Consider the following 27,279-nt stretch of genomic DNA (forward strand, 5'->3'; position numbering starts at 1 on the left):
AGGAATATTTTGATGCCTGTTCACATAACTATCAAATTCAGAATATGACACCAACCAGAATATAGACCGTGCATGTAGACGTACACTCCATGAAGAACCTTTAACATCCATGGAAACATTTCATAGTACAGAAAAGGTTCTTTATAGTGGAAAAAGGTTCTTTAGATTATTAAAATGTTCTTCATACTAAGAAAAAAAGGTTATTTTAAGAACTATTCACATAAAGGTTCTTTAGGGAACCAAAAATGTTTCTTCTATGGCATCATTGCAAAACCCCCCTTTGGAAACGTTTTTGAAGAGTAAAGTCATTGAAATGACTGTCAAAAAGTGGTCCAATTTGTCCAAAATCATACTAATGTTGATGATGACTTGGTTCCTATTTCATATTATTTCTTGTACATACAAATTTCTTTGGTTACACAACTTGTTTTACAGCACAGCCTGTTAACTGCTGAACCAATAAAGGAAGAAAGTCTCAGATTCCTCTGAATTAATAAAATGACCTTGTTGTGTTGTACAAGGAAGTACAGCAGAAATTATGCAACCATGAAGGGACATTTCCAACATAGGGCTTCTTTTTATCATCCAGACAGAACAGGGTGGTTGAGTAATTCAGCGGTTCAGTTCACAGCCCATGTTAAGGCCTTGAAAGCTGATTGGTCAAGTGTGGTGACAGAAGATCTGTGATTGGCTAGTCGTGATGAAAGACTTACTGTATCGAGCCTTGATTAGGTTCAGCATGAACACATAAACTGTGATGAGTGCTGAAAGACCTAATGTATGAAAAAAAAAAAAAAATCATGCAAAGTGTTTAGAATATCAAAATGAAATTTGCATTGTAGTAGCTTTTACACTTCTCACTAGACTGTTGCTCTTCTTAACTTTGTGATGAAATTTAAACCCTCTTCCTCCTTTTTTTTTTTTTGGCTAGATTTTCCTTGTTCCTCCTTATTTTGTTCAACTTTTTACTAGTCCGTTTTTACACAACTGCTTTGTGAAAAGATCTTTGTTACTGTTGGCTTTTCCTGTTCTTATTGTTTGGGGTTTTAAATAGGTGCGAGTGAGCTGGATTATTTAATATCACTCTCTGTCAGCACTTTTCTTTCAGTTGGTGTGGCGAGCGAGATGAAAGAGCTGGCTTGTGTTTGGGATGAGGGTGCAGTCAGAGAGATGGTGGAGAGAGGGATATGCATGGTCAGGTCTGGATCATTGGTTGTCATGGTGTTCAGTAGGTTTATGGCATAATATTGAGTCTGTTCAGAAACCATGTCAAAATGCAGATGCAACATCACCTCATTTGTCTAACCTTGAGCCACTTAGATTCAGTGCATCCACCCCCAGTCTGTCACATTACCAAATTTGTACGTAACTTAGAGAGTTTGTGAGTGCTCAGTTGTGAGTAGCTGTCATTAGGAACTATGTAGCTTTGCAAATGACACCCTTAATTCTAATTAAAGACACATGAGGGTCATTTTTGATAAAGAAATCTGTGCTATAGAAATTCTGCTTCACTTACATGGGGTGTCTGCTCATCAGTCGCCATTATATAACAGTGAAAAAAAACTACCTCTTTATAATAATCAAGACATTTTGCACAAATCAGACAAAGTAAAAGAGTTAAGCTAGGCCTTTAATGATTTGCTTAATTTCAATACTCGCATAAAGATAAAGCAAATGTGCTAAAAAAACGTTTATAAATGGAATGGACAGGAATGTCTCAAAATATTGTCTTGTGTGACAGTATTTATTTTATTTTGTGAGTGAATTAGATTACACATTTGTGAATTATATAGACTTCCATTTAAAAGTTTGAAAGAAGTCTCTTATGCTCACAAATGCTTCATTTATTTGATCAAAAATACAGTAAAAACAGTAATATTGTGAAATATTATTACAATACTTTTTTCTGTTTGAATGTTAAAATGTAACTTATTCCTGTGATGTAAAGCTGTATTTTCAGCATCATTACTGCAGTCTTCAGTGTCGCATGATCCTTCAGAAATCATTCTGATATGCGTATTTGCTGCTCAAGAAACATTTCTTATAATTATCAATGTTGAAAACATTTGTGCTGCTTAATATTTTTGTGGATTTTTTTTTTAACCTTAACATGCTGAAGCGTCAGAATTTGTTGACACAATACCACAGGAAAAAATATCTGGCATAAAAATATTATATTGGATTTAATAGTTAGTAAGTGAATAAATGAATGCTGTTTATGTGTATTATCTACTTCCACCACTAATTGTGTTTAATATGTTTTAGGATGGACACATGTCTGAATTATCTGTTTGCCATTGTTAGAAAATAGGCTGCTTAAGTGGTTGAAAAGAATCTCCTGGTGTCAAATGCATTACTGTACCTTTACTTTTGTGTTTTTTTTCCCCAAAGTGGCTTGCATTGTACCTTGTACCTTTTTGTACCTTTTTATCATTTCATCCACTTCTCTGGAAATCAATCCCATAGCCTTAGTGTAAAGCATAACACTTTTCTTTAGACACGCTGTAGTCACTATCAGAACAAATACATACAGTTTCTCTGGCTGCTTGGTTTTGTGTGTTTGTTTTAGTATGATTATGCTGCGTTCTTCATGCTAAAAGGTCATGGATGAATTTGTCAAGTCACCATTACTGAGTACTTTTCACCATAGCAAAGCAGCAGGAGTGACTAATAGATGAAATGGCGAACTGATATATTTAATAATATCCCCCAATAATGTGTATCTGGAGAGATGGGACTCTCCCACAATGCCATAAATCAGCCAATACAAACTGAATATTGCTGTCTCACCATGCTCGGAGCATTTCTCATGTGTCTGAATGGGTGTGGATCTGTTCTGCTGAGATCAATGACCTTTGCATTGAGAAGATTGAATCACATGGAGCAGGGATGGGTCAACTGTTATTTTAAGCGACATTGCATCTTGTTCTTGTGTATTTTGCATTTATTATTTAAAGAGTCATCTTTATAATCAGCTGTTTTTGTCAAATTATTCACTGTGTTCCACAGGAATTATGGCAGTTCCCTAGGTTTTGATTCCTTTTCAATCACAGTGAGTCATAGTGACAGCTGACTATAAACTGACTATACCTTATTAAAAAAACAGCTGCTTGGCTGGGCTTACAGACCCCATTAAATAGTTGAACAAATGCAGATTGCTTTCCTTTGCAGATGTATTTACCATTTGCAGGTTTTTTTTTTAGGTAGCTAGTAGCCTTTAGATTTCAATCCTGAAAAACTACACAACAAAAGCAGTGATGACACTTTCAAAATGAATGTATGTCAGTAACTTACTTTACAACCAATTGATGGTGCAACTTGCTATTGCTAGTGAGTGGCAGGTGATATTAGAGGGGCATTATTATCCTAGAGAGCATTTGTATACTGTATACCAGTGCAAATCAGTATTGGTTATCAGTATTTGTGTTCTGCTTTCTGAAAAGAAAAAAGACTTTTAAATGCGCATTTGCTGTTGTTGTGTTTTTTTTTTGTTTTTTTGTTTTTTGTCAACTAGGTGCAAAAATAGAAGCACACATTGCAAAAAAACAATAGAGAAACAAAGTGTGTCATTGACCAAAAATAGAAATGTGAATATAGAAAAAAGTTGCCAATGGCTCTGTGACTCCAATGAATAAATAATTGATCATACTCCTGCTCAGTTTTCAGGAGTACAGCAAGCACAGGGGTTTTCTTATATAATATAATTAACTCTTCGTGAGGGACCCCTTTCATTAACTATAAAGGCAACTATATCTGTCTACAGATCCATTTATGCATGATATTATAAAAACAACATGTTTCCAAAATTAAATATTTGGCTTTTTGTCATCATGCTAAATATTGTTCCAAAGCAGCTTTACAGAAAATATTTGGTGAGAAGACACTCACTAAAGGTGTCCGTAATGATATGTTTTTTTTTAAATTTTTTTAATTTTTATTTTTTATTATTATTTTTGTTTTAAAGGTGACATATTATGCCCCTTTTTACAATATGTAATATAAGTCTCTGGTGTCCCCAGAATGTGTCTGTGAAGTTTCAGCTCAAAATACTCCACAGATAATTTATTCTATCATTTTGAAAATGCCTATTTTGAGTGGAAGCAGAAACACAGGGACCTGATTATAGCACTTAAAACCTGGAAAAGTCAGAATTCATGATATGTCACCTTTACATTTGTAAACCAATTACTTAAAGTGGGATACATTGTGTACATTTTTGCTAGATTTTTGGGCAATTGTAGTTTTTGGTTGGGTCCCGTGTTCATCATTTAACCTTTAAGATCATCTAACACTGATCACCGATCAGCTTTTCTCTTTGAAATTCTCTGATGTGATTAACTAGTTTTGAAAATGTTGCACTATGAAAAACAGTAAATGGATTTTGTGTAATTTAGCATAAATGAATAAATTGTACCGTGATGTATCAAATGTGTTCTTTTTGTAGGGAGATCTGGCCAAAAAGAAAATCTACCCAACTTTGTGGTGAGTACTTTGACATAACACGCTTTTACACATATTAGTGTTTACTAGTACAATACCATTCAATGTTTAGATCTGGTAAGATTTTTTAAACACTTTTTTGAAAGAATTTTCTTATGCTAAGCAAGGCTGCATTTATTTAATCATATTGTAACATAAACAGTTTAAGATTTATTAATATTCTATTACAATTACAATTATTGTGGTTTAATTAATGTTATTCTGTTTTAGTTTTTTTTTGTTTTCATTTTTTCTGGGTCCTTTGAATAGAAAGTTCAAAAGAATGATTGGAAATTGAAATCTTTTGTAACAATATAAATGTTTTTACTGTCACTTTGATCAATTTAATGTGTCCTTGCTGAATAAAAGTATTGATTTCTTTCAGAAAGTATTATTGACACCTAATCCTTTGAACAATTTGAAGTATTTCTGTTTGCTTCTTGTAGGTGGTTGTTCAGAGACGGTCTTCTCCCTGAACAGACATATTTTGTGGGTTTTGCACGTTCTGATCTGACCGTGGATGCCATACGCGCAGCCTGCATGCCCTACATGAAGGTCACAGCTCTGAGAGTTTCTCCATGTGCACTTGTCTATTTACTGCATATGTGTGTTAATATGTCCTCTCCTCCCTTTAGGTGGCAGACTCTGAGGCAGAGCGGCTCGCTGCGTTCTTCAGCAGAAACTCTTACATCAGCGGGAAGTACGTGGATGAATCCTCTTTCGCTAACCTGAACACTCACCTGCTGTCCCTGCCTGGAGGAGCTCAGGCCAACCGGCTCTTCTACCTGGCCCTGCCGCCCAGTGTCTACCACGACGTCACCAAGAACATCAAACATCAGTGCATGAGCACCAAGTGAGGAGCAAACGCATGCAGTTGCTTTTGTTTCATTTTTGTTTATTGATGTGATTGCTTTCGTAATGCAAGGCAAATCATGTCCAAAAATTGGGCAGAGTTTGTTACGGACTTGAATGGTACAATTTTAAACTGACTGACAAAAAATCATGCGGAAGAAAAAATTCCTTGCGTTGAAGAAGGCATCTGAGCCATTTATAGGGACCATATATTAAAAATTGCCTTCGTTAATTAAAATAAAGCTGAAATAAAATATAAATATTAGATTAAAAACTTAAAACAAAAATTTGAAATGTTTCATTGGCAACTAACCTAAATTAAATAAGTTTGTTAAATACTAAAACTAATAAAAATAATTTAAAGCTAAATACAAATTTAAACTAAAAATAAATCTAAATATAAATTTAAACCAAATCCTAATAAAAATGGAAAAAAACTAAATTGCTTAAACTGAAAATATAAAAATAAAAGCTCATTCAAAATGTTAATAAATACTATAATAGTATATTAATAATTCTAAAATGTCACTGGCTAGATGTGAGGTGTAGTTTCTGTTCGGTTTTCTAATTGTCTGTGTATATGATTTTGCCCTAGCAAAGGCCTTTTTCACATGCAGCATATTTCTTGTGTTTGTATGTTTGTTAGAGGCTGGAACAGGATAATCGTGGAGAAGCCTTTTGGACGTGACCTGCAGAGCTCAGAGGAGTTAACCTGTCATCTCTCTTCTCTCTTCACTGAGGACCAGATTTACCGTATAGACCATTATCTAGGCAAAGAGATGGTCCAGAACCTCATGGTTCTCAGGTGTGGCTCTTTCCATTTCCCATGACTCTTTTCATCCCTCTCTGCCTGCTGCTTTTCACTGGCTGTCACACACAGTTGTCATTTGTGCATAATTAAGGGTTAAACTCCACCAGGAATCTCTTCATCTGTCTCCGTGTTTCATTAGTTACAGTTTTCTTTCCTATTTCCTTAAAGGTTTGGAAATCGGATATTTGGCCCCATATGGAACCGGGACAGTGTGGCTTGTGTGGTTCTGACCTTCAAAGAGCCGTTTGGTACCCAGGGCCGGGGAGGATATTTTGACGATTTTGGTATCATTCGGTTAGTTTTCTTGCTTTGAGATGATTTTTGCACCTGTGAAACTAAGATGTTTAATTGCATGTTATGAAATTATAGTCTACCGAAAACTGAACCTGTTTGATTAATTTAACCTGTATGATTTTCTTCTGTGGCACACAAAAAAAAAGAAATTTTTCATGCTTGCACAAAATGTTCCATACAATGAAAGTGTATTGTGTGAAGCACCATAAAAGTAGTCCATAAAAAGAAACCTAAAGCATGAAGGGAAAATGCACATAATTTCAAAGACAAACAAAAAAAGTTTACAAATTCATTGGACTTTCTGTTCATGAGGGTTCCCTTCAAAGGCTGAGAGGATTTTGATATTCTAATCAAGCATGATTTGTAAATGAATGTATCCCTCTCTTTCTTTATATCCTCTCTTTTCTGTCTCCAGTGATGTGATGCAGAACCACCTGCTGCAGATGCTCTCTCTGGTTGCCATGGAGAAGCCTGCATCCACCAGCTCTGATGATGTTAGAGATGAGAAGGTAACGAGCCGGTCAGCCAATGAACTGTGTACAGCCGCCCCTTGCAGCACTCTTTTCTGGCACTTATCTAGATGATCCTGAATTTAGCCTTGAGGAGCAAATATATCAAATAAAACCATCCATCACCTCGGTCTTACAGTTAACCATTAGCATAAAAGGTTGGTGGACTGTACTGCACGTATAGCCTAAATTAAGGTCTTGGATCAAAGATTACGCTTCAGGGTAGTGTTCATTTTTGGTTTGTGCTACAGAATAATTGATTTTAAATATATATTATGATAATAATTATGTGTAGTACCCAAGGGGTCAGGGTTTGTTTATTTTTTCATTCATTTTATTTATTTTATTTTGTTTTGCACTTTTTTTGTACTTTATTTTTGGTTGTTTTGTTTAAATACTTTTAACAATGTGAAGTAGATTTGTGCTTTTCCCTGTTTATTTTGTTTCCCTATTTTTTGTCTATATTAATTTTTGTTTTTGTACGGTTTTGTTTTGTTAAAATACTTTTAACTGTGTGAATTAGACTTGTGTTTTCCCCAAATTAATAGGGATTTGATTGTTCATGAATTTTTATTTAGTTGATTTGCTGTTTTTTTGTTGTTATTTATTTTTATTTTGTTTTTTGTACTTTTTATTTTTTTATTTTTTGAAGGATTTTAACAGTGTGAAGTAGACTTGCGTTTTTTCTTTCCCTGTTTATTTATTCATTTTCATTTTGTTTTTGTTTGAAGTCTTTTAATTGTGTGAAGTAGGCTTGTGCTTTTCCCTGTCCCTGTTTATTTTTTCCTTTTTTTTTGTACAATGTTTGTTTATTTTATTAAATTTAGTTTTGTCTTTGTGCTGCTTTTTAGTTGTTTTTTTTCTTATTTTTGAAGGCTTTTAACAGTGTGAAGTAGACATATTTTTTTCTGTTTATTTATTTATTGAAGACTTATAACAGTGTTGAAGTAGACTTGTTTTTCCTTTTCCTGTTTGTTTATTTATTAATTTTATTTGTTTTAAGACTTTTTCCTGTCTGCTGCAAAGAGTTGTTGTTGTTGTTGTTATTATTATTACTATTATTGTTGTTATTATTATTATTTCTGCGTCTGCGTGTGTATGTGTGTATATGTTCAATCACATGTCATTCACAGCTTAGCTTATTGGTTAAAATGAAGCATCCAACTGAAGTGCTTTTGTTGAGATAAATGGGAATTATCCTGAATAACTCTCTACAGGTACTGTAGATCCCCATTCTAATATTTGTTTTGTTTTTGTTTTTTGTATGCTCTCTGTGTCCCTCTACAGGTGAAGGTGCTGAAGTGCATTGAGCCGGTCTCTGTCTCAGATGTGGTCTTGGGTCAGTATGTTGGAGATCCAGATGGAGAAGGAGAGGCTAAACTGGGTTATCTAGATGACAAAACTGTCCCTGAAGGCTCCACTCAGGCTACATTTGCCACAGCATTGCTTTATGTAAAGAACGAACGCTGGGATGGTAAGTGCTAATTAGCTCATTTTTACAGTCTGGCCAAAGATCTAAAATGTTGACCTTGCTGATACTGTATTTGACCTGTGGCTGTTTCTGAAATTAAAAGCATTCTTTGCACTGCTTTAATAGTGGATTTAAATGAGTTAAATGAGAAGCTTTACTAACCCTTTGGTCTTGAAAATGAAATTGTTTTGTGCTTTAAAATGCAAAATTAACTTTTAGCACATGTGCTGCTATTCAAAAGTTTGCGGTTGGATTTAAAAAAAATTATTTTAAAAGAAGTCTCTTATGCTTACCATTTATTTGAGTAAGATACAGTAAAAACAGCAACACTGTGAAAACATTTAAAATAACTATTTGAATATATTTTAAAATGTAATGAGTCAAAGCTGAATTTTCAGCATCATTACTCCAGTCTTCAGTGTCACATGATCCTTCAGAAATAATTCTAATATGATGAATAGAAAGTTCAATAGAACAGCATTTATTGGAAATAGATTTTAATTGTTTTGTCAATTTATTATTTGGAACAGCAGTATATACCTTAGTCTTTCTCTTCCTGAATGTGTTGATATTTTATTAAACCATTTGATTACCCGTCTCTCTCCAGGCGTTCCCTTCATCCTCAGGTGTGGAAAGGCTCTGAATGAGAGGAAGGCAGAGGTGAGGCTGCAGTTCACCGATGTTCCTGGAGACATCTTTAGCTCTCAGTGCAGGAGGAACGAGTTGGTGGTGCGTGTGCAGCCCAACGAGGCCATTTACGCCAAGATGATGAGCAAGAAACCCGGAGTCTATTTCAGCCCTGAGGAGACAGAGCTGGACCTGACCTACCACAGCAGATACAGGGTAAAACACACAGCTTTCATTCATTCATTCTCTGTCTCTTTTGTCCTAAATGGCAACTTTGACTAATAATATATGGGATGTCATATGTAGAAAATGACTTAATTTCAACCAAAAATCTTTATTAAAGTTACTTCCTTTTCTCTTTATAAATGTGCTTTTCTCTGTTCTCCCTTTTCAAAGGACGTTAAGCTGCCTGATGCCTATGAACGTCTGATTCTGGACGTCTTTTGTGGCAGTCAAATGCATTTTGTACGAAGGTGTGTTTCTCATTGCGATCACTGCAATGATTAGTACAGTAATGTAAATGTAATATGTTGTTATAGTAAACAACCATTGCTGAATTTGACTTGTTTTATTAAAGTGATGAGTTGAGGGAAGCCTGGAGAATCTTCACTCCTCTTCTTCATCAGATAGAGAAGCAGAAGACGCCACCCATCAAATACAAATACGGAAGGTAAAACTTTTTTTTTTTTTAAAGAAATTGTTCGTGATGTGTAATGTACCTCACATTCTCTCTGGTTCTCTCTTATAGCCGTGGTCCTGCAGAGGCTGATGAGATGGTACAGAAAGTGGGATTCCGCTACGAGGGTACATACAAATGGGTGAACCCACACAAACTGTGAAAGAAGACGACGACTAAAAAAAATCATCCCAAGATGAGTGCCTGCAATAAAAGAGAGAAAAGGGCACTTAAGTATTTGAAGATGCACTCTGTTAGCACTGCATGTAAAGAAGGACCAACAAGATTAGCGAACACTTTTTTTTTTTTTTTTTTTTGGATGTTATTGATTATAACCATCTCATTATGATATATAATGCTTTATAGAACATTTCTCAAATTTCATTCTATATTTCATTGGACTGAACAACATTTACAATGTTTGGTTATGCACTTAAGCATCATTTTGATATTCATACAAATTTTATACTGCGCTTTCATTCCCTTTCTTCTTTATTCTTAAAGAAAAATGAAGCTTCTGTTATGCATTCTTTCCTCAAGCAAAAGTCTTAACATTAAATGCTGCTCACATTTCAGATGTGTTTTATAGGCAGAACGCTGATATAAAAGTACAATCTACTCCTGCAGTGATAGTTGTGTTCATGTATTTTGTTGCATTTTTTTTTGTAGCATGCTTATTTAAATCTAAAATGAAGTGCTATAACTGAACCACAGGAAACATACAGGGATTAGGAATGCATGCATGTATATGACATTTCACCATGTCTTAAGGTTCCCACCGATTGGCTAAATGAGCCACAAATACGTTTAGTCTTATTAAAGCAGATGTATTACATTCCACATCTCTCCGTAAATAATTTTAATAGATGAGATTTAATGTTTGTTGTTATACCACTCTCATAATGTGAACCTAATTTGGGCATGGTCCCTTTCTGCTCGCTGTTGCTTTTGGTTTCAGCACTAGATAGACGCTGAACCAGTGTTTTTGACAGCACTGAATTTCAACATCCTGTCAGGGTGCTTAAAACAACCGATTTATTTATCAGATTTTGGGATTAACTGCTTGTCTGGCTTTTGTAATGCATTTTTAATTTCTGGTTACTGATCTTTTTTTTGTTTGTTTGTTTGATGCTTCAACATCTGTGAGCTATTTAACTTTTCTGTAAAAGTTCTGCCCAGTGTTTTCTGTTTTACTTAAAAATGGACAACTACTTTTACAATAAAGCATAGTTAAGATGCCTCACATTTCTCTCATTGCGTTTTTCATCTGGTCCTTTCAGTTCATATTCCCTTATGATCTTTGGCTTGTTTCAGCAAAGCCAACATTGCAATAAAATTACTGAGCGAGTAGTCTTTGTCCAGGCTTGGAAAAGTCATGGGGATTTCTGTAGCGAATGTAGATTTCTCTGAGACTCTGAAATATGTCCTTTCAAATGTCTGTTTGCTTGTTTGTCTATTTATTAGTCTTTATAGAGACTTTTGTACATATAAGTACAATTGTTTAAATAAATGTTATCCGTCATGCACATGAAAATCCTATCACAGCAATTTCTATAAAAGGACTTAAAAACGCTTATGAAGTAAACATGAAAGACTGGAATAAATAAAGGTATAAAACAGAATGAAGGCCTGGAGGTATGAATAGTTTCACTCTGATTTTCAATGATAAATAGGATTTACAATATAAATAATTTAATAAAAACTAACAACTCAGAATGTAAATCTTGTATAAATCATTAATATGTATTAATGGTTTTGTGTAACCAATTCAAATAGGCTTTAGTTTTTTCATGGACTTTTATTATAGTTATCACCGGAAGGACTTTTGTAGCCGAACATCCGTCTTCCGGTCAGGGGCAACATGGTTGTAGAGGTGTAGCTGCGTCCATCTACCTGCTTATTCGATTCTATAGAAAAATCGTTGTCAATTTGACAGCTATATTTATATCGTATAATATATTTATCAAGCAATCCAGCGGGCAAAATGAATATACGCAACGCACGGGTGAGTAAGTGAAAGTAAAGCCAGACATTGGTATAACGTTAGTCATCAGACAGTGGCTGTGTCTCAAATCCCATTTTGGGCATCATATACGCGTTCCGGACGATGAGGCACTGAGTCTATTCAGTATTATTTATTTGTATTTTTATTATATCTACCTTTTGCTTTTTATTTTCATGACTCATGCACGCTTTGCAGTTTTATAGTTTTAAAGTGACCGTGTTCTGCACTTTTGTATCATTTTATGTCTTTTCCACCTTGTTACCACCACTCTTACATCAGTATACATGACTACTTTCCAGCTTCTCTATTCTCTGAATATTAGAATTAATCCTGTCGTTTTTTTCTAATGTATTTTATGTGAATGATTTAGTACTACTGCAGGTGGCAGATAGAGAACAGCTTGACTCAATGATTCTCTCTTTTACATGTTTCCAGCCAGAGGATCTGATGAACATGCAGCACTGCAACCTGCTGTGTCTTCCAGAGAACTATCAGATGAAGTACTACTTCTATCACGGCCTGTCCTGGCCACAGGTCTGAGACTGACACTGATCTGTGTACAAACATCATATGCTGAACTGCTTAACTGAACTGCTGTGTTTGTTTTCTAGCTGTCATACATAGCAGAGGATGAGAATGGGAAGATAGTGGGATATGTGTTGGCTAAAATGTAAGTTTTGTTTTTCTTGCTTTCATGTGTGAGATGTCCATGGTTGTTATGCTCCAAGTTGTTAAGTTACAGGGATGCTCCACCCAAAATTGAGAATTCTGTCACAATTTACTTACGCTCGCATTGTTCCAAACCTGTATGACTTACTTTCTGTTGTGGAACTTAAAGGATTAGTTCACTAACAGAATAAAATAAACAGAATACAAATTTCCTGATAATTTACTCACCCCCGTGTCATCCAAGATGTTAATGTCTTTTCTGACTTCAGTCTTCAGTTGTAAAAAAAAAAATATATTTTTTAAATATGTTTTAAAAAAAACATTTCAGGATTTTTCTCCATATAAAGCTGCGTTCACACTAACAGCGACTTTTATCGCTGCATGTCGCCAGGGGCTGGCGATGAGGTCGTTAGTGGGCGTTCTCACCACTGGCTGCCTTGTAACGTCGTTGTTGACAGCGAATCAGTTTTCTTGCCGCTAAATACAAACATATTGGAGGCAAAAGACTAAATATAATATAATATAATATATAAATCCGTACATAAAAACATAAATGAATGAGAAGCAGAGCCTGCTCTTTTCCATCGCGTGTGTGGTGTCGCTTGTAGTGTGAACGGGGCTTAATGGACTTCAATGGTGCTCAACGGGTGGAAGGTCCAAACTGCAGTTTCAGTGCAGCTTCAAAGGGCTCTAAACGATCCCAGCCGAGGAATAAGGGTCTTATCTAGCCAAACGATCAGTCATTTTCTTAAAAAAAATTAATAAAATTTATATACTTTTTAACTACAAATGCCCGTTTTGCAGTAGATCCGCGAAGCTCGTCCGCGACTTCTCGTATGACGTAATCACGTTGGAAAGGTCACGCGCGGTTAATTCTTTGTCTGTGTACTCCAGTTCAGAAACGTAGGGTAGGTAGAAAAATCCTGGAATGTTTTCCTGAAAAACCTTAATTTCTTTGTGACTGAAGAAAGAAAGATATGAACATCTTGGATGACATGGGGGTGAGTAAATTATCAGGAAATTTTTATTCTGGAAGTGAACTACTCCTTTAAAGATGATATGTTGGTGACCAAACAGTTTCCGTTTCCATTGACTTCTATTGTATGGACAAAAAATACACTGGAAGTCAATGGAAACCCAAACTGTTTGTTTACCAACATTCTTCAAAATATCTCATTTGATGTTCTACAGAAAAAAGTCATACAGGTTTGGAATGATATGAGGGTGAGTAATAATGACAAGAATTCTCATTTTTGGGTAAACTATCCCTTTCAAGGCAGAGTAAGTGATTTCTGGTAGCCAATGTTGATATTTGAAATCACCAAAACAAACACGCCCCTACCCCAAAAGGGTCTTGCCCCTATTTTGATAGCTCCGCCCCATATATACGTACGCAACCCAGGCAACGATTAGTTCTGTGAAACAAAGCAAAACCAATGCTACACCGTGTCTACGGACATGAGCGGTGCGGCGCAACAAATCCTCGACAGAAAACTGCTGCCGGGTTCTATTTATGACGTGCCGACACACATTTCAAATGGTTTTCAACGGTCGTTTGATCGCGTCCAGTGTAGGCAGACTTTAGCTGTTGTAGACACGGTGTTACTCACCTATTGAGAAGAAACAAAGCAACCTCGGCGTCCGATCGCAGGCCTCCGCTCCTTGAGTTCTCTCCAGCGCTGGAAAGCTGATCCGATATTTACACGGGTCCTACTTCTTGCCTTATCGTTCCGCAGACGTTTTCCTCTTTTGTTTTTTATCCGCCATCTCTATCTCTCTGTCGCTCGGCTCGGCTAATGTCCGTCCCATGCACTGAAAGCTCTCTCCTCCACATCACGAGTAGACACGCCTCTTATTGCTGATTGGCTACAAGTTTGTTTTGCGATTCGGCCCGAATCAGTTTTCTAAAGTGTTTTTGAAAAATCACATACCCTGCCTTTAAGAGAGGTTATTTTGTAAATATTTATAATTAATGTAATAATAAATTTTCATATTCATAATAATTATGATGAAATAATACATTTTAGATAAATATAATAAGTTTTATGTAAATTGAATATTTTACATTTTACAGGGAGGAGGATCCTGACGATGTGCCTCATGGACACATTACATCACTGGTTAGTGTTTTTAATCTGAAAACATTTGCTGTTCTTGTCATTTTGCTGAAGCTGTCTTTCATCCTGTCTGCATGTGTATAAATAAATGCACTGCTTTGTGTTAATACAGGCAGTTAAACGCTCTCACAGGCGTCTTGGACTGGCTCAAAAACTGATGGATCAAGCCAGCAGAGCCATGATCGAGAACTTCAATGCCAAATATGTCTCTTTACATGTCAGGAAGAGGTAGGATATGCACTCTCTATCATTATATCAGGCCTGAGAGATTTTCTGGAGTGATTTTTCTCTGTTTCTTTGTTTCTGTTTGTATTTCAGTAACCGGGCCGCTCTTCACTTGTACTCAAACACACTTAAGTTTCAGTGAGTGTCACTTCTTTTTTCCCATTTCTATTATGTTTGTATTGTGAATGAATTTGGGCTGTCAGTTGACTCAAACGAAATTAATTAATTACAAATTTAATTTCTTAAACTGCTAGATGGAGTGTAACACAATGAGTCTCTTAACTTTCACAAGATGTGAGATGTTAGTGTTTTTAAGTAGTAAACCATAAAAACAGAGTGATGAAGAAGGCATTCTGTGTTAATGACCCTTCAGAGGTAGTTCAATTTCAAAAACATCAATATGATTAAATGCTTGATTAACTGTTAGTTATGTATGAATATGTATCATGATAAATGGGAGAGACATTAAGTGCATTGTGTTCTTTTCTGTATGTAGTGAAACTGCATTGTATCATAGTCGTACCAAATGTTTTCATGGTGCTGTGTTGCAGAATTAGTGAAGTGGAGCCCAAATACTATGCTGATGGAGAAGATGCTTATGCCATGAAGAGGAATCTCACACAGATGGCAGATGAGGTAAGTGGGGTTGCAATTATATATACTTATGCAATATGAACGCAGCATCAATTTTTTTTTACCCCAACTCCCTGAATGAAGAGGAATAAACAAATTTCCCAAACTGTAACCTGAACCTCTACACCCACTGAACATATGTGGAAGAATAACACAGGCAAAATCTTTTTTTTTAAATCTGGGAAACAAACCACACATTCTCCATTTGCCTCCTCCCGGATTTTCCCAACTGTTTGATTAGGACTCTTAACAGCAGTCACGATGGCTGCTGTGTCTATGCTGAATTCAGAAGGAGGCTTGTGCCAACTTGGAGTTTTGAGCCAAGTGGTTTTTGAATGCCTAATCAAATATATATATATTTTTATCTTTGATAATTACTTGCCCAATTATTGTAGGTAGAAAAGTGTTAGTAGCAGAAATCACACGTTCACACGTCTAAATTTGGCCAATGAAATGGTCGCACCTTCCACAGATTTTAAAATTAAAAAATGAGAGAGGGTTAAATTGGATTCACCTTCAAAAATTAAAAAGCTACTGGTAGCTTTTTTTGTCATTTTGATCCATTTTCCATGTTCTTCAGATGCATTGTCATCAATTAGCAAGTGAACTCGCTCAAAAAAAACATTTAACACATTACACTTACCGGTTTGCTTCCTTAGTTAGTGGCGGACACTGGTAGAGACATGTTTACTTTCATAAAAAAAATCACCACTACACAAAACACAGACTTTTCCTGATGTGCAGTTGCAGAAACCAGGTGTTCGTCTGTGGGGCTCAGAGGCACCGCTGTCTCAGGACACATCTGTGACGGGCCTGGTGGAGAAGCTTACGGTGCAGGATGGAGAGAAGGAGGGAGATGGAGACAGTGGAGGAGAGAGTAAAGAAATGAGTGAGGTCAGCGAGGCCACGGAGAGCACAGACGTCAAAGACTCCTCGTCAGACTCTTAACTCACATCTCTGTGTTCACACCCATCATATAGGTTTAAAATCAGTTTACAGTGTTTATATGCTCTGATGGTTTTATTTTCAGAATACAGGAAAGTGTCTTGTAAAAGCGGTTCACAACTATGAAATTATTTGTGAGGAGATTTGTCAATCAAATTGGAGAGTAAATATAATTTGTAGTGGTGTCATTATCCTGTCAAAAAATAAAGAAGTTTTTTTATTATTGTGAAAGGTATGGCTAATAGTTTGTTAGTTCAAAACCTGACATTTTGGTCTTGTAAAACTTACATTTTCTTAAAAAAAAAAACGTTAACTTCTAAGTATAAATATAAGTACATTTATAATTACATATATATTTTTTTATAAGAAAATGACAGATCGTTTCGCTAGATAAGACCCTTATTCCTCGTCCGGGATCGTGTAGAGCCCTTTGAAGCTGCACTGAAACTGCAGTTTGGACCTTCAACCCGTTGAGCACCATTGAAGTCCATTACATGGAGAAAAATCCTGGAATGTTTTCCTCAAAAACCTTAATTTTTTTGTGATTGAATACAGACAGACATGAACATCTTGGATGACATGGGGGTGAGTAAATTATCAGGATTTTTTTTTATTCTGGAAGTGAACTAATCCTTTAAAGAAGATATGTTGGTGACCAAACAGTTTCCGTTTCCATTGACTTCAATTGACTTGACAAAAAATACGCTGGAAGTCAATGGAAACCCAAACTGTTTACCAACATTCATCAAAATATCTTATTTTATGTGTTACAGAAAAAAAAATCATACAGGTTTGGAATATGAGGGCGAGTAAATGATGACAAGAATTCTAATTTTTTGGGGGTGAACTATCCCTTTAAGAGAGGTTATTTTATAAATATAATGTAAGAAGCAATAATACATGTTTTATAAAAGAATGTTTAAATATCTGTAAAAATACATTATTCCGCGTTTAGGATGATGCTAGCATGGAGATGACCTTAAAGAGCAGGTCATATGGCTTTTTGAAAAATATCTCTTTTGCAGTTTATAACGTAGCTATCCTTAAATGAAAACAATCTGCAAAGTTGTTAATCAAAAAAGTGCATGATAAATAAAGATAATGTCTCCCAAAAGAGAGAGTCGATTCTGAATCGCCTTAACCAGTCGTCATATTTTCGAATCTTTTGCCTGTTACCGGTACACGTCACTGGGTAACATATTTGCATAATCCCGCCTGCCCGCGAAATACGAACAGAGTCTGACCTTACCACAAACACTTCAGCTAGTTAGTGTGTTTACATCATGTTGAGAAGACGTTGTGTTCAAGGATACCACCGAAATATTGTTTTATGTAAAGGTGCTTTGTCAATAGCACTTGCTAACTTTGCTCAAGGACTTCTCTCTGTGCCAATCACAACAGGCTTGGCCAGCTGACCAATCAGAGTAGAGTAGGCTTATGGAGAGGGGGGGAGGGCTTTGCTCCGAACTTGCTTGGAACGAATCGTTTCGAAATCATTGGCAAATGACTCTAATATTAAATGTATATTCTGAGAAAATTACAATGTTTTCTGACCTTATGCATTTAAACCTGTTGAAGGGGACTCCAACACAATATTAGGACACTTTAAAATACCATATGACCTGCTCTTTAAATGCAAACACACGGACTAAAAGCCACAAAAATCTAATTCTGATTTTATTGCTGCGGCGCCTTTAAGACTCGTGTGAAGTGAATTACCGCGCTTTGCCGCGTTCATATACCTGAACTCCGGCCTTTCCGTCAACTACAGAATGCTCCGTTCTTTGCAAAGCTGCATTACATTGCGACATATTTATAAAACAATTTTCGATAAAAATGTGTCGCGCAAACTGTTAAAACCAGACAGGGACCTTGTTAAAAATGAACAGGCAAATTTTTGGGATCCTTCAGAAGGATGTGCAGAGCGACAGATGAAAGGCTTTACCCACAGCCGGAGACAGCACAAGGTTTGGCACACTTTTCCTCATTTCTCTCACTTCTGCTGTTTGTGAATAATATATTCCACTTCATCTTTATCACTGTGGCTGGGGCCGCCCAAGTACTGAATACTATACACATATGAAATGTAGGGGGTGCTCACTATTCTATATAGTGGATGCAGTAGGTGGTTAATTACTCACTTAGGGTCAATTATGTCTAACTTCTTGTTCATGTCTAAAATACCTGGAAAAACTTTTTAATACAGTGAGATTTCACTGTGGTCCAGAGGAGGGCAGTAATGTTATATGCTTTTTTTTCCAATTCTACTTTGCATAATTTTGTTAGTGTTCAACCTTTCTCAGGTCAAGAACCCTTGGTAGATATAGATTTTGATTAACTTGATTGTTTAAAACTCAGTGTGCATTTTACGCCTGGCCTATAACATGCATTTAGTGGGCCAATTTACTAATGTGTTATTGTACTTTGCTATGAAATCCATTAAAATATCATTACTGATTTACAGAGTAGAATATATGTTACATATTATGTTTTAATTTTACTCAATGTATTTGAATGTGTGAGGGACAATGCTAAACTTTAGCTTCTTACTGTAGCTTTGGTTAAAGGCAGATTGTATTTTTGTTTAATGCATATAATTTTTTCACATTAGTTTGAGAGCAAACATTAATTGGCTGACCCTTGTGTAGGAAGGAGAATGCAACTGCGATCAGAATTATTGGGAAAAAGGTTTCTGCATGAATTACATAATTATCTTAATAACTAGAAAAACATAATTAAGAAAAGGTCCAAAGTGACATTTACACTATCAAGTTTATTAACACTATAAATACATGAACACAAATTCAGATGAACAAAATAATACATTTTTCATGTGCACTAGGTGTAGCCATTCACAGACATTCACACCATTTAGTGAAGTGATTAATATGAATAGATGTGCATGTTGAATTTTACAGTTCAGGACCCCATCAAAGTGCACCGTGTTGTGGCTTATTGTCTGCTTGTCCAAGGGAGTGCAACTCTCGCCATTCCCAACCCCCTGGGTCAAATCATATCAGTACACTACTCTCTCCATTAATTGAGGAGCACCATGGAATTGTATGGCCACATGAATTGCACTCTCTCCATGACCTGTTTGATGTTGGCCCTGTCCCTCTGTGCGGTCTCTTTATGAAGTCATGTGTGTGGCTCAGAAGAGACTGGTTTCTCTTGATTCCAGGATTTTTGGAAGAGGTACCTGTGAAATAGAAATATAAGCTCCTTTGAAATTATATTAACACAAATTATATCAACACTTTGTTCTTGGACTCGTTGGATCATTGACAATGCCTTTCTGCTGGCATTACAAAAATCCAAGTCAACAATTTATAAAAAAAAAAAAAGTGAAAAGACACCTCTTTTCAACAAACCACACAGTATTAGTCCATATCATAAATGTGTGGAATGAGTTACACATTGAAGTTTAATACTTTGGGATAGTGATTCAAAAAATTAGCAATAGTGATGCTTACCATTGCAAACGCCAAACTGTTTGACATTGCAAAGGGTTTGAATAAAAAATGTTCATCTTTAAATATAAGAACTTGCCAACACATTTACACATATCTCACATTTTGATGTCATTCAAGAATAGTTCAGTAAAATTCATTGTTATAATTACACTTATTGTCAGCCAGGTGATAATATGAATGCTTTGTTTATAAATATGCATGATCACTGACTAACAATAGGCTATAATTTATATGAAAACACATAATTACATTATACTTCAAAAAAAAAAAGAAGTCCATTTGAGTTGTTCATGCCAGCGCTGTCACTCAAATTCTTGGGGGCCAGGGAAATAATTTTAATGGTCCACCCTACGCACAATGAGTAATCTATGCAAGTATCATAAAGCAGTGGTTCTCGACTGGTGCATTCTTACCCAAAAAATTGGGTAAAAAAGTTTTTTGCAAGTCTGTTCTGATAGCATCACAGACAGCTGGGGAAAAACGATGCTAAATGCAAACTAGCATAGTTAGCATGGCAAAACGAATAGACTTTCCAGATTTTAAAGAAAGAATACTTTTCATATGTTTTGTTGTTGATGTCAAAGTGCATCCAATCAAACTAACTAGTGTCTTAGCAGTATCTTAGTAGCGGTGTCATTTTATATAAGCTAATCAAATGCAAAAACTACACAAGGTAAAAGAAAATACCTACAAAAAATGCCTACAAATTATTGAAACCATTTAAAAAATGGTCAGTTTTCCTAGAATCAGGCAATGCATTGTAATTAATTTTGTAAATGTGGGCCTACGTCCTAGGTCTTCAACCCACTGTCCTGCAAATTTAATTTAATTTCCATTTCTGGGAAATAGAAATAAAACACCTGGCCTGTTATTTTTCAAGTGATCCTGAAGACCTTGATTAGCTGCTTCAGCTGTGTTTGATTAGGGTTGTAGCTAAACTGCGCAGAAGAGTGGGTCCCCGGGAGCAGGGCTGAAGACCTATGGCCTACATAGTTCATGATAATGTTAATACATTTTATTCTTTGAGTTTTAAGGACTTTTGTACCGTGTTGGAATTCCACTTTCCACTGAAGCAAAACCAGTTGAGAACCACTGCCATGGAGGACCTCAATGTGCCCCCATTTTTTTAAGTCCCAAAACAACATTCCCAGTTGTCCCTCCTTGATAATGGCCCGCACTCAAGCTGAGATCATGCACACTATCCACTCAGCTACTTACTGTAATTGCTAATTCGAGAGACTTCAACATTACATACCGCTTTGAGATAGGCCACATTGCTCTGTCGTATCTCGTTGAGCAACTGATCCCGAGGTGTTCGCTCCACTTTAGGTGGTTGTCGTCTTCGAGGAATCGGCTTTAGAATCTTTATCATATCTTTCAGGTTGGCTCTATCATCTGCAGGTCCTTCTCTTGCTGTACATCTTTGTTTAGGAACACTCCTGAGCTGAACATTATCTCTTCCCTCTTTCCCTTCATCCCTTATGTTCAATTCCAGAAACGGATCCCTTCGTTTTGGAGTCTTTTTTAGATGTACTTCTTCTAAGAGGTTTCCTTTGTCTGAACTAGGAGGATGCTGATGTGGGGCAGGATATTGAACCTTTCGGAGCTGATGAGGAGGACTTGGTTGTGGTGAAGGTTCAGGAGAATCTTCAGGAATCTCCTCAGCCCCATTATGAGAACCCTGCAATAGGGACAATGGTATGTAGTCACCTAGCATTTCCAACATGCCAGGGGGCAAGTTCAGGGAGTTCTCATACATTTCCATGACCTTTCTCTGCTCTTTCATCTGTTGGAGCTTCTGCTCCTCCATTCTCTGCTGCCGCTGACAGTCCAAGTTCCTGGTGAGGAGATTTGTGACCACCATCCGAGGCCCAGGGACTTCAAAGTGGTAGCCCATCTTCAGAAGGGTGTTGTTAGCCTTGAGGAGACGAGACACTTCCATTTCTGCATGGTGTCCTAGCATGTGCCTTTGGTTGTGGAAGCGGAGCTCAGTTAGTGACTCATTGAACTGGAGGCAGCGTATTATTGCAACAATCCCCTTTCCTGTGATGAAATTGGATTCAATATTTAGCGTGGTGATGCTTCTGTTCTCTTTGAGCATGTTAGCCAGAGCGAATGCCACGTTTTCGTCTGCACCAGTGTTTGCGATGCTAAAGGTTTTAACATGTCTGTTCTTCTTGAGTGCATTGACATAATCAAGGAGCATTTCTTTGGGAATGTTTTCAATGTTGTTAAGATTGACATCTGTGACAGAAGGGCTGTTGTTGCGGATCTTTTCCAAAGTTGTCTCCAAATTGGTTTCATTCCCAGACGGTCTTGCAGTCTTTTTAACTAAAGCGCTTCCACCTAGAGCAAATTTTGGGATCTTCAGCTTGGATATAACCCTTTCCTCTTTCTCGGGAACCCAGCTCTCATATGATGAGGGAGCAGGTTCAGACTGAGTGGAATCTACTTTCGTCTCCTCATTCGCTTTAGATTCTGTATCATTAAGTCCTGATTGTTCAGTCTTTGCTTCAACTTTTGTATCTGCAAATTCTGGAGGTGGCTGTAAACCATCTTCTGAGGTGCCATCAGGTTCTATCTTGACAGGTTGGACTTCCTCAACCTCCATTATCACTTCTTCAATCACTTCATCAACAACAACATCTCCCTCTCCTCCTTCAACCACCTCCATGATCTCCTCATAGACAAATTCCACCTCTTCAACTTTATCTTCTTTTTTTGCTTCAAGCTCCTCTTGGGCGTTCTTCTGATGATGGCAAATGAACAAAAGGGTCAAATCTGAAGTGGTGAACAACTTTTATAGACTACAAATTACGAAACATTTAATCTGGAACAACTTGCTCAAAGCCTAAAAATGGAATGTCCCACTTGAAACGCTGCATGACAGCACAGTTGCTGTTTAAAGGCATTTGTTGTTGTAGTGTTATTGGCCTCCTAGTTGCAGTAGTAATAATTAGTTGAATTTGATGATTAATAATCAGAGCTCCAAGCACTTTAGCAAACAGTTTATGAGACATGTAATACATTAAATGTAAATAATGCAGACAATAACTAGTCTTACTTACTTGACTGGGTAATAGAGTTGTGGGAACTCTCTCCTCCTCCAGCATACGTTTGGACTCTTTCTCCCAGTACAGATATTCCACCAGCGATCTGTGATCAAATGATCCAGTGGGTGGTTTGTCAGTTTGGTCTTTCTGTCTCATTCCCACTGGCACTCTCTCGTCAGGAGCGATTTCTTCCATCTCACTCTGGAGCTGCTTGAGCTCCTCTGCTGAGAGGCCTGCCAGAATCTCATCCTCATCGATCTCCTCTTCTGACTGGGGCTCGCTGCACTCTGAAATAAAAATTATACACCATAAAATAATCGTTAAACTAGAAAGGTATATAATCATTTATAATATTTCTTAATATTTAAACAAATTATTTATTATTATTATTATTATTAACAAATGTGAGTACATTGCATTAAAAACCAATGAATGTCAGGTATCAGGCAAAAATTGCTTCTTGTGTATGCTGTCAAATAGCTGAGTCATTAGTGTGCCACTGGTATCACCAAAACATGTTTCCTGAACACCCCCTGCCTGATATTATTTATACAAACAACGGAATAAAAAATACACAAATTGGACAAATTTTGTCTGAAAATTGTTAGAACTATAAGTATTATGTTAGAAATCATGTTGTACTGAAGGTCAGGACAGCTGATATGTTCAGTACAACAATATGAATGCGAGTGTGATATTTCTTAAATATATTTAACAGTTCCATCGCTTAAAACTACAGTATGATACGACCACCAGTTTTAGCACTGGTCTACTGGGAGCTAGTTAGAGATGGAGTAGGCTGAGTGTTAAACTAAGCACCTCAGAGCCTTTTACAAAGATTCCCTATGTTCTCAGGATTAATGGCAACAAACAATTTAATATATTAACAACCAAGGCGAGAGAATGCAATACCTCGGACTGTCGTCTTTTGAGAAGCGTCTCTTTGTCTCATTCCCACCGGCACTCTCTCGTCAGGAGCGATGTCGTCTATCTCACTCTGGAGCTGTTTGAGCTCCTCCGCCGAGAGGCCTGCCAGAATCTCATCTTCATCGATCTCCTCTGCGTATGACTCCTGATCAGTGTGGTTAGACATGTCCAATTTTGTGTTTTCAAGAACTCATCTACAGCCACTGGTTTCAAAGTGCAGTGAGTGTCAGCAGGGTAGGCAGCAGAACTCAAGGCCTTGTCCCACATGTATGATCTAAAATAACCTCCATTCAACAGAGGGGCGGTATTTATGGAACAAGTAGGGAGATACGGACATAGACTTTTTTCAGCAGCTTGAGTCAGCTGGTCCGTCCCCTGTATTTCAACATGACAGACTTGAGAGAGAGAGAGCGAGAGAGAGAGCTTGGTGGAGAAAAACAGCAGCAGGTGGGCATGCCAGTCGAGTGGCCCCAGTGGCTCAGTCCACAACAACTTCAGCTACAAACATTTTATCTCTCTGGAATTACAAGATGACCACAAGAAAAGAGAATCTCAGCTGGGTGGTTCCATGGCCAGTAAAATAGACCTGTTCCATGTGTTTAATAGCTATGTGCCGTCAGTGCTAGAAATATATGGCGATTTGAAACCGCTCTGCACCCTAATCCTCCACAGTTCTATGAGGACAGAAATAAAATCTGTCTGATGTTGAACACAACATGCGGGGAAGCTGGGTGGTCAGGAAAAGCAGGCTGATGTAGGATGGAAAGACTCCACAAACATAGTGTTGGAGGAACTAGTGCTGTTTAGTGTTAAAGGAAAATTCTTGAGCAAGTGTAGTTTGTCTGAAATGTTTGGAAAGCTAAAATGTCTTTCATATTGACATATTGAGAATAGGGCTGGGCGATAATTATCACAATATAATTTCTCAATAAAACGATATCCAGAGTTCAATAAATGTTCGATATAATGTTTATGCACCAAAAGCGGAATGAAACATTTGAACTGCGCCACACAGAGCATTTATCCGCTCGGCTCAGAGTTCAAATGGCAGCGCAGCACAAGCTCACTAGAGTAGATTAGTTTAGTCTGATGAATCTCTGTCAAGGCTCATTTACACTTTCGCCTGGCTCCGCTCCGCGAGCCTCCGCAGACTGCACACACACAACCACAAATTCTGGAAACTTTTATACTCGATGCGTTCGACGTTGTGATATTATTTGAAACAACAGGGGGTGCACAAGTGAAATCATCTTCGGAAGTAGCAGGAAAGAACAGAGCAGTAGGAGTTTACCGGAATTACGTCAGATCATTCAGAATGCAATGTTTTTACGCCACAACATATGTAAAATTATAAGTAATATGAAACACTCACACAAGCAATTATGAGGATTTTTTTTATTTATTCAGAAAACAACACAATACACTTTCTGTAGCATTAAAATTTGATTTTGGTTTTACAGTATGAAAAATACAACTATAAAAATGTATAAGCTACAGTTTCACAGTTCTTGCTTCAGTATTCTTAATAAAAAAAAATTATTTTACAACTGCTTCAAGTATATAAATGTTTTTACATAAAAATTCTGTGGTAAGGTGCTTTGCAAGTCTTCACAAATTGATGCACTTTTGACGTGTTTGTGAAACGATTTCTCGCCAAGAGTTATTTGCCGTCTGGCTATCTCTATGATCACGCATAGACGGATCAGCCAAAATGTTAATGTTCTATGCGGCGCCACGCGAACAGTTCGCTGGAGATGCCGTGCACACCGCCACGCGAAATAGGCTGCATTCCAGTCTGTTTTTTATGCCCTTCACTCACAAACTTCCCTCCGTCTCGTTCACTCGGATGTACATCATTGATTACGTTGCACGAGTGCCCACTACGGCGGAACCCTTGGAATGGGCTGAACTGGAACATCCTAAGCCCTTGATCACTTAGAATCTGCTATAGAGTTGGTTTATTGTTTACATTTCCCCCCTTACAAATTTGTTTGGTGCAGCATTCTATATGTATATAGGTATGTGAAGCAGACTTGCTCCCTCAGTCAAAATCAAGGGGTCGAGGGTCTGTTCATGTAAACTTCCCTCGTCCACTTGACGAAGTAGAACACACTTCAAAATGGCGGCATTGATTCCCCCGAGGGTAAGTGCTTAGGGAAGTTTGCGAGTGCGTGTCTAAAAGTGAACTGGAATGCAGCCATAGACATGTGACATCCAGTGTTCTAGCGATATCATTCACCCGAGATTTTTTTAATTAATTATCGATTCGATTGGGCCAGGTTTGGTGTCTCTTATTAATAGGGGAAGGGAAGTCGTGGCCGCCAATTTCTGTCTTACCTTTCATTTAAAAAGTTTTGGAGAAAATTGTGCTGAATCAACTTCAACGATTTCTGACAATTAATTGTATTTGTGAGGTTTTTCAATCTGGTTTTAAGTCTGCTCACAGCACTGAGTAAGCCCTTTTGAGAGTGTTAAATGATATTTACCTCTCTACTGATTCCGGAGACTCTGTGGTTCTTATTCTTTTAGATTTATCGGCTGCTTTTGACACCGTAGACCACTCCACACTTTTATCTAGATTAGAGTTTTTCTTTGTTTGTCTAAAAGAAAATGTTCTGAAATGGTTTCAGTCATACCTGTCTGACAGAAAGTTTTTAGTGAAGCTGGGTAATTTCACCTCTTCTCCTGCACCTCTGACCTGTGGCCTTCCACAAGGCTCTATTTTAGCTCCCTCTTTATTTTCTCTTTACATGCTACCTCTGGGCTCTATTCTAAGGAACCATGGTGTGTCTTTTCATTTCTACACAGATGATACGCAAATCTATCTACCAATCAATAGAAAAAAAAATTCCACTGCGATTTCTTCTCTTCTGCAATGTTTAGAGGAGGTTAAATCATGGCTAGCCCAAAATGTCCTCTTCCTAAATGAAGACAAGACCGAGGTAATTGTTTTCGGTCCAAATGAGAACTCTCAGTGAATAAGCCCTGAGCTGGAAAGTTGATCCGTTTGTAGATCCTCACGGGTGCGGAACCTAGGTGTTCTTGTTGACCAACATTTAAAATTTGATAAACACATATCTTCTGTTATCGGATCCAGTTTTTATCAGCTTCGTTTATTGTCTAAAATTAAAAACTTTCTCACTCTTTAAAGAAGACTTTAAAATTCTTCTTTTTGTATATAAATCCCTACATAACCTAGCACCTGTCTACCTCTCTGAACTTCTTCATCTCTGCACTCCGTCTAGAAGCCTACGATCCTGTGACCAGGCTTTGTTGGTAGTCCCTCACGTTAGGCTTAAAGTTCACCCAAAAATGAAAATTCTGTCATTAATTTATCTGTTTATCAAATTTTAAATTGCCCCGCCTTATTAATACTCTAATATTCGGGTTGAACTGTTCTGGAACAGTGTTGTAAATACAACTTAACCACTGATTTCTAGTCGTGTCCTCTTTTGGAAGGCCAAACAAAGTAGTTTCGCTTTCACAATGAAACACAGCGTCACACACGGCGGG

At 37.1% G+C, this 27,279-nt stretch overlaps 3 protein-coding genes across 6 annotated transcripts in view; 2 read left to right on the forward strand and 1 right to left on the reverse strand.

Annotated features, from left to right (window-relative positions):
• The window catches only part of LOC107705737 (glucose-6-phosphate 1-dehydrogenase-like), a 12,767-nt gene extending 2,555 nt beyond the window's left edge, over window positions 1-10,212 (forward strand). For 3 of the 4 annotated variants that reach the window (XM_016509184.1, XM_016509186.1, XM_016509185.1), the window contains 11 exons: window positions 4,445-4,482; window positions 4,926-5,034; window positions 5,115-5,332; window positions 5,978-6,136; window positions 6,311-6,436; window positions 6,852-6,945; window positions 8,233-8,419; window positions 9,024-9,259; window positions 9,440-9,516; window positions 9,621-9,713; window positions 9,792-9,882. In XM_016509184.1, the coding sequence (XP_016364670.1) occupies window positions 4,445-4,482; window positions 4,926-5,034; window positions 5,115-5,332; window positions 5,978-6,136; window positions 6,311-6,436; window positions 6,852-6,945; window positions 8,233-8,419; window positions 9,024-9,259; window positions 9,440-9,516; window positions 9,621-9,713; window positions 9,792-9,882 (1,428 nt within the window). Of the gene's footprint in view, window positions 1-4,444; window positions 4,483-4,925; window positions 5,035-5,114; window positions 5,333-5,977; window positions 6,137-6,310; window positions 6,437-6,851; window positions 6,946-8,232; window positions 8,420-9,023; window positions 9,260-9,439; window positions 9,517-9,620; window positions 9,714-9,791 lie in introns of all 4 variants that reach the window. The other variant, XM_016509183.1, reaches the window with a different exon arrangement.
• Window positions 10,213-11,538: 1,326 nt separating this feature from the next.
• On the forward strand, window positions 11,539-16,523 carry LOC107705681 (N-alpha-acetyltransferase 10-like). Its single transcript, XM_016509076.1, has 8 exons — window positions 11,539-11,724; window positions 12,160-12,258; window positions 12,336-12,394; window positions 14,468-14,513; window positions 14,623-14,738; window positions 14,829-14,873; window positions 15,287-15,371; window positions 16,113-16,523. The coding sequence occupies exons 1-8, from the start codon at window positions 11,704-11,706 to the stop codon at window positions 16,314-16,316; spliced, it is 675 nt and encodes a 224-aa protein (XP_016364562.1). The 5' UTR covers window positions 11,539-11,703; the 3' UTR covers window positions 16,317-16,523.
• A 2,593-nt stretch (window positions 16,524-19,116) lies between these two features.
• On the reverse strand, window positions 19,117-24,021 carry LOC107705682 (leiomodin-3-like). The gene is made up of 4 exons (XM_016509077.1): window positions 23,752-24,021; window positions 22,855-23,126; window positions 21,042-22,535; window positions 19,117-19,512 (listed from the first exon to the last, which is right to left on the reverse strand). The coding sequence occupies exons 1-4, from the start codon at window positions 23,930-23,932 to the stop codon at window positions 19,465-19,467; spliced, it is 1,995 nt and encodes a 664-aa protein (XP_016364563.1). The 5' UTR covers window positions 23,933-24,021; the 3' UTR covers window positions 19,117-19,464.
• Window positions 24,022-27,279: the final 3,258 nt, after the last annotated feature.

This window comes from Sinocyclocheilus rhinocerous, unplaced genomic scaffold (assembly GCF_001515625.1).
Source record: "Sinocyclocheilus rhinocerous isolate Xijiao unplaced genomic scaffold, SAMN03320098_v1.1 scaffold263, whole genome shotgun sequence".
NCBI classification, from domain to species: domain Eukaryota; kingdom Metazoa; phylum Chordata; class Actinopteri; order Cypriniformes; family Cyprinidae; genus Sinocyclocheilus; species Sinocyclocheilus rhinocerous.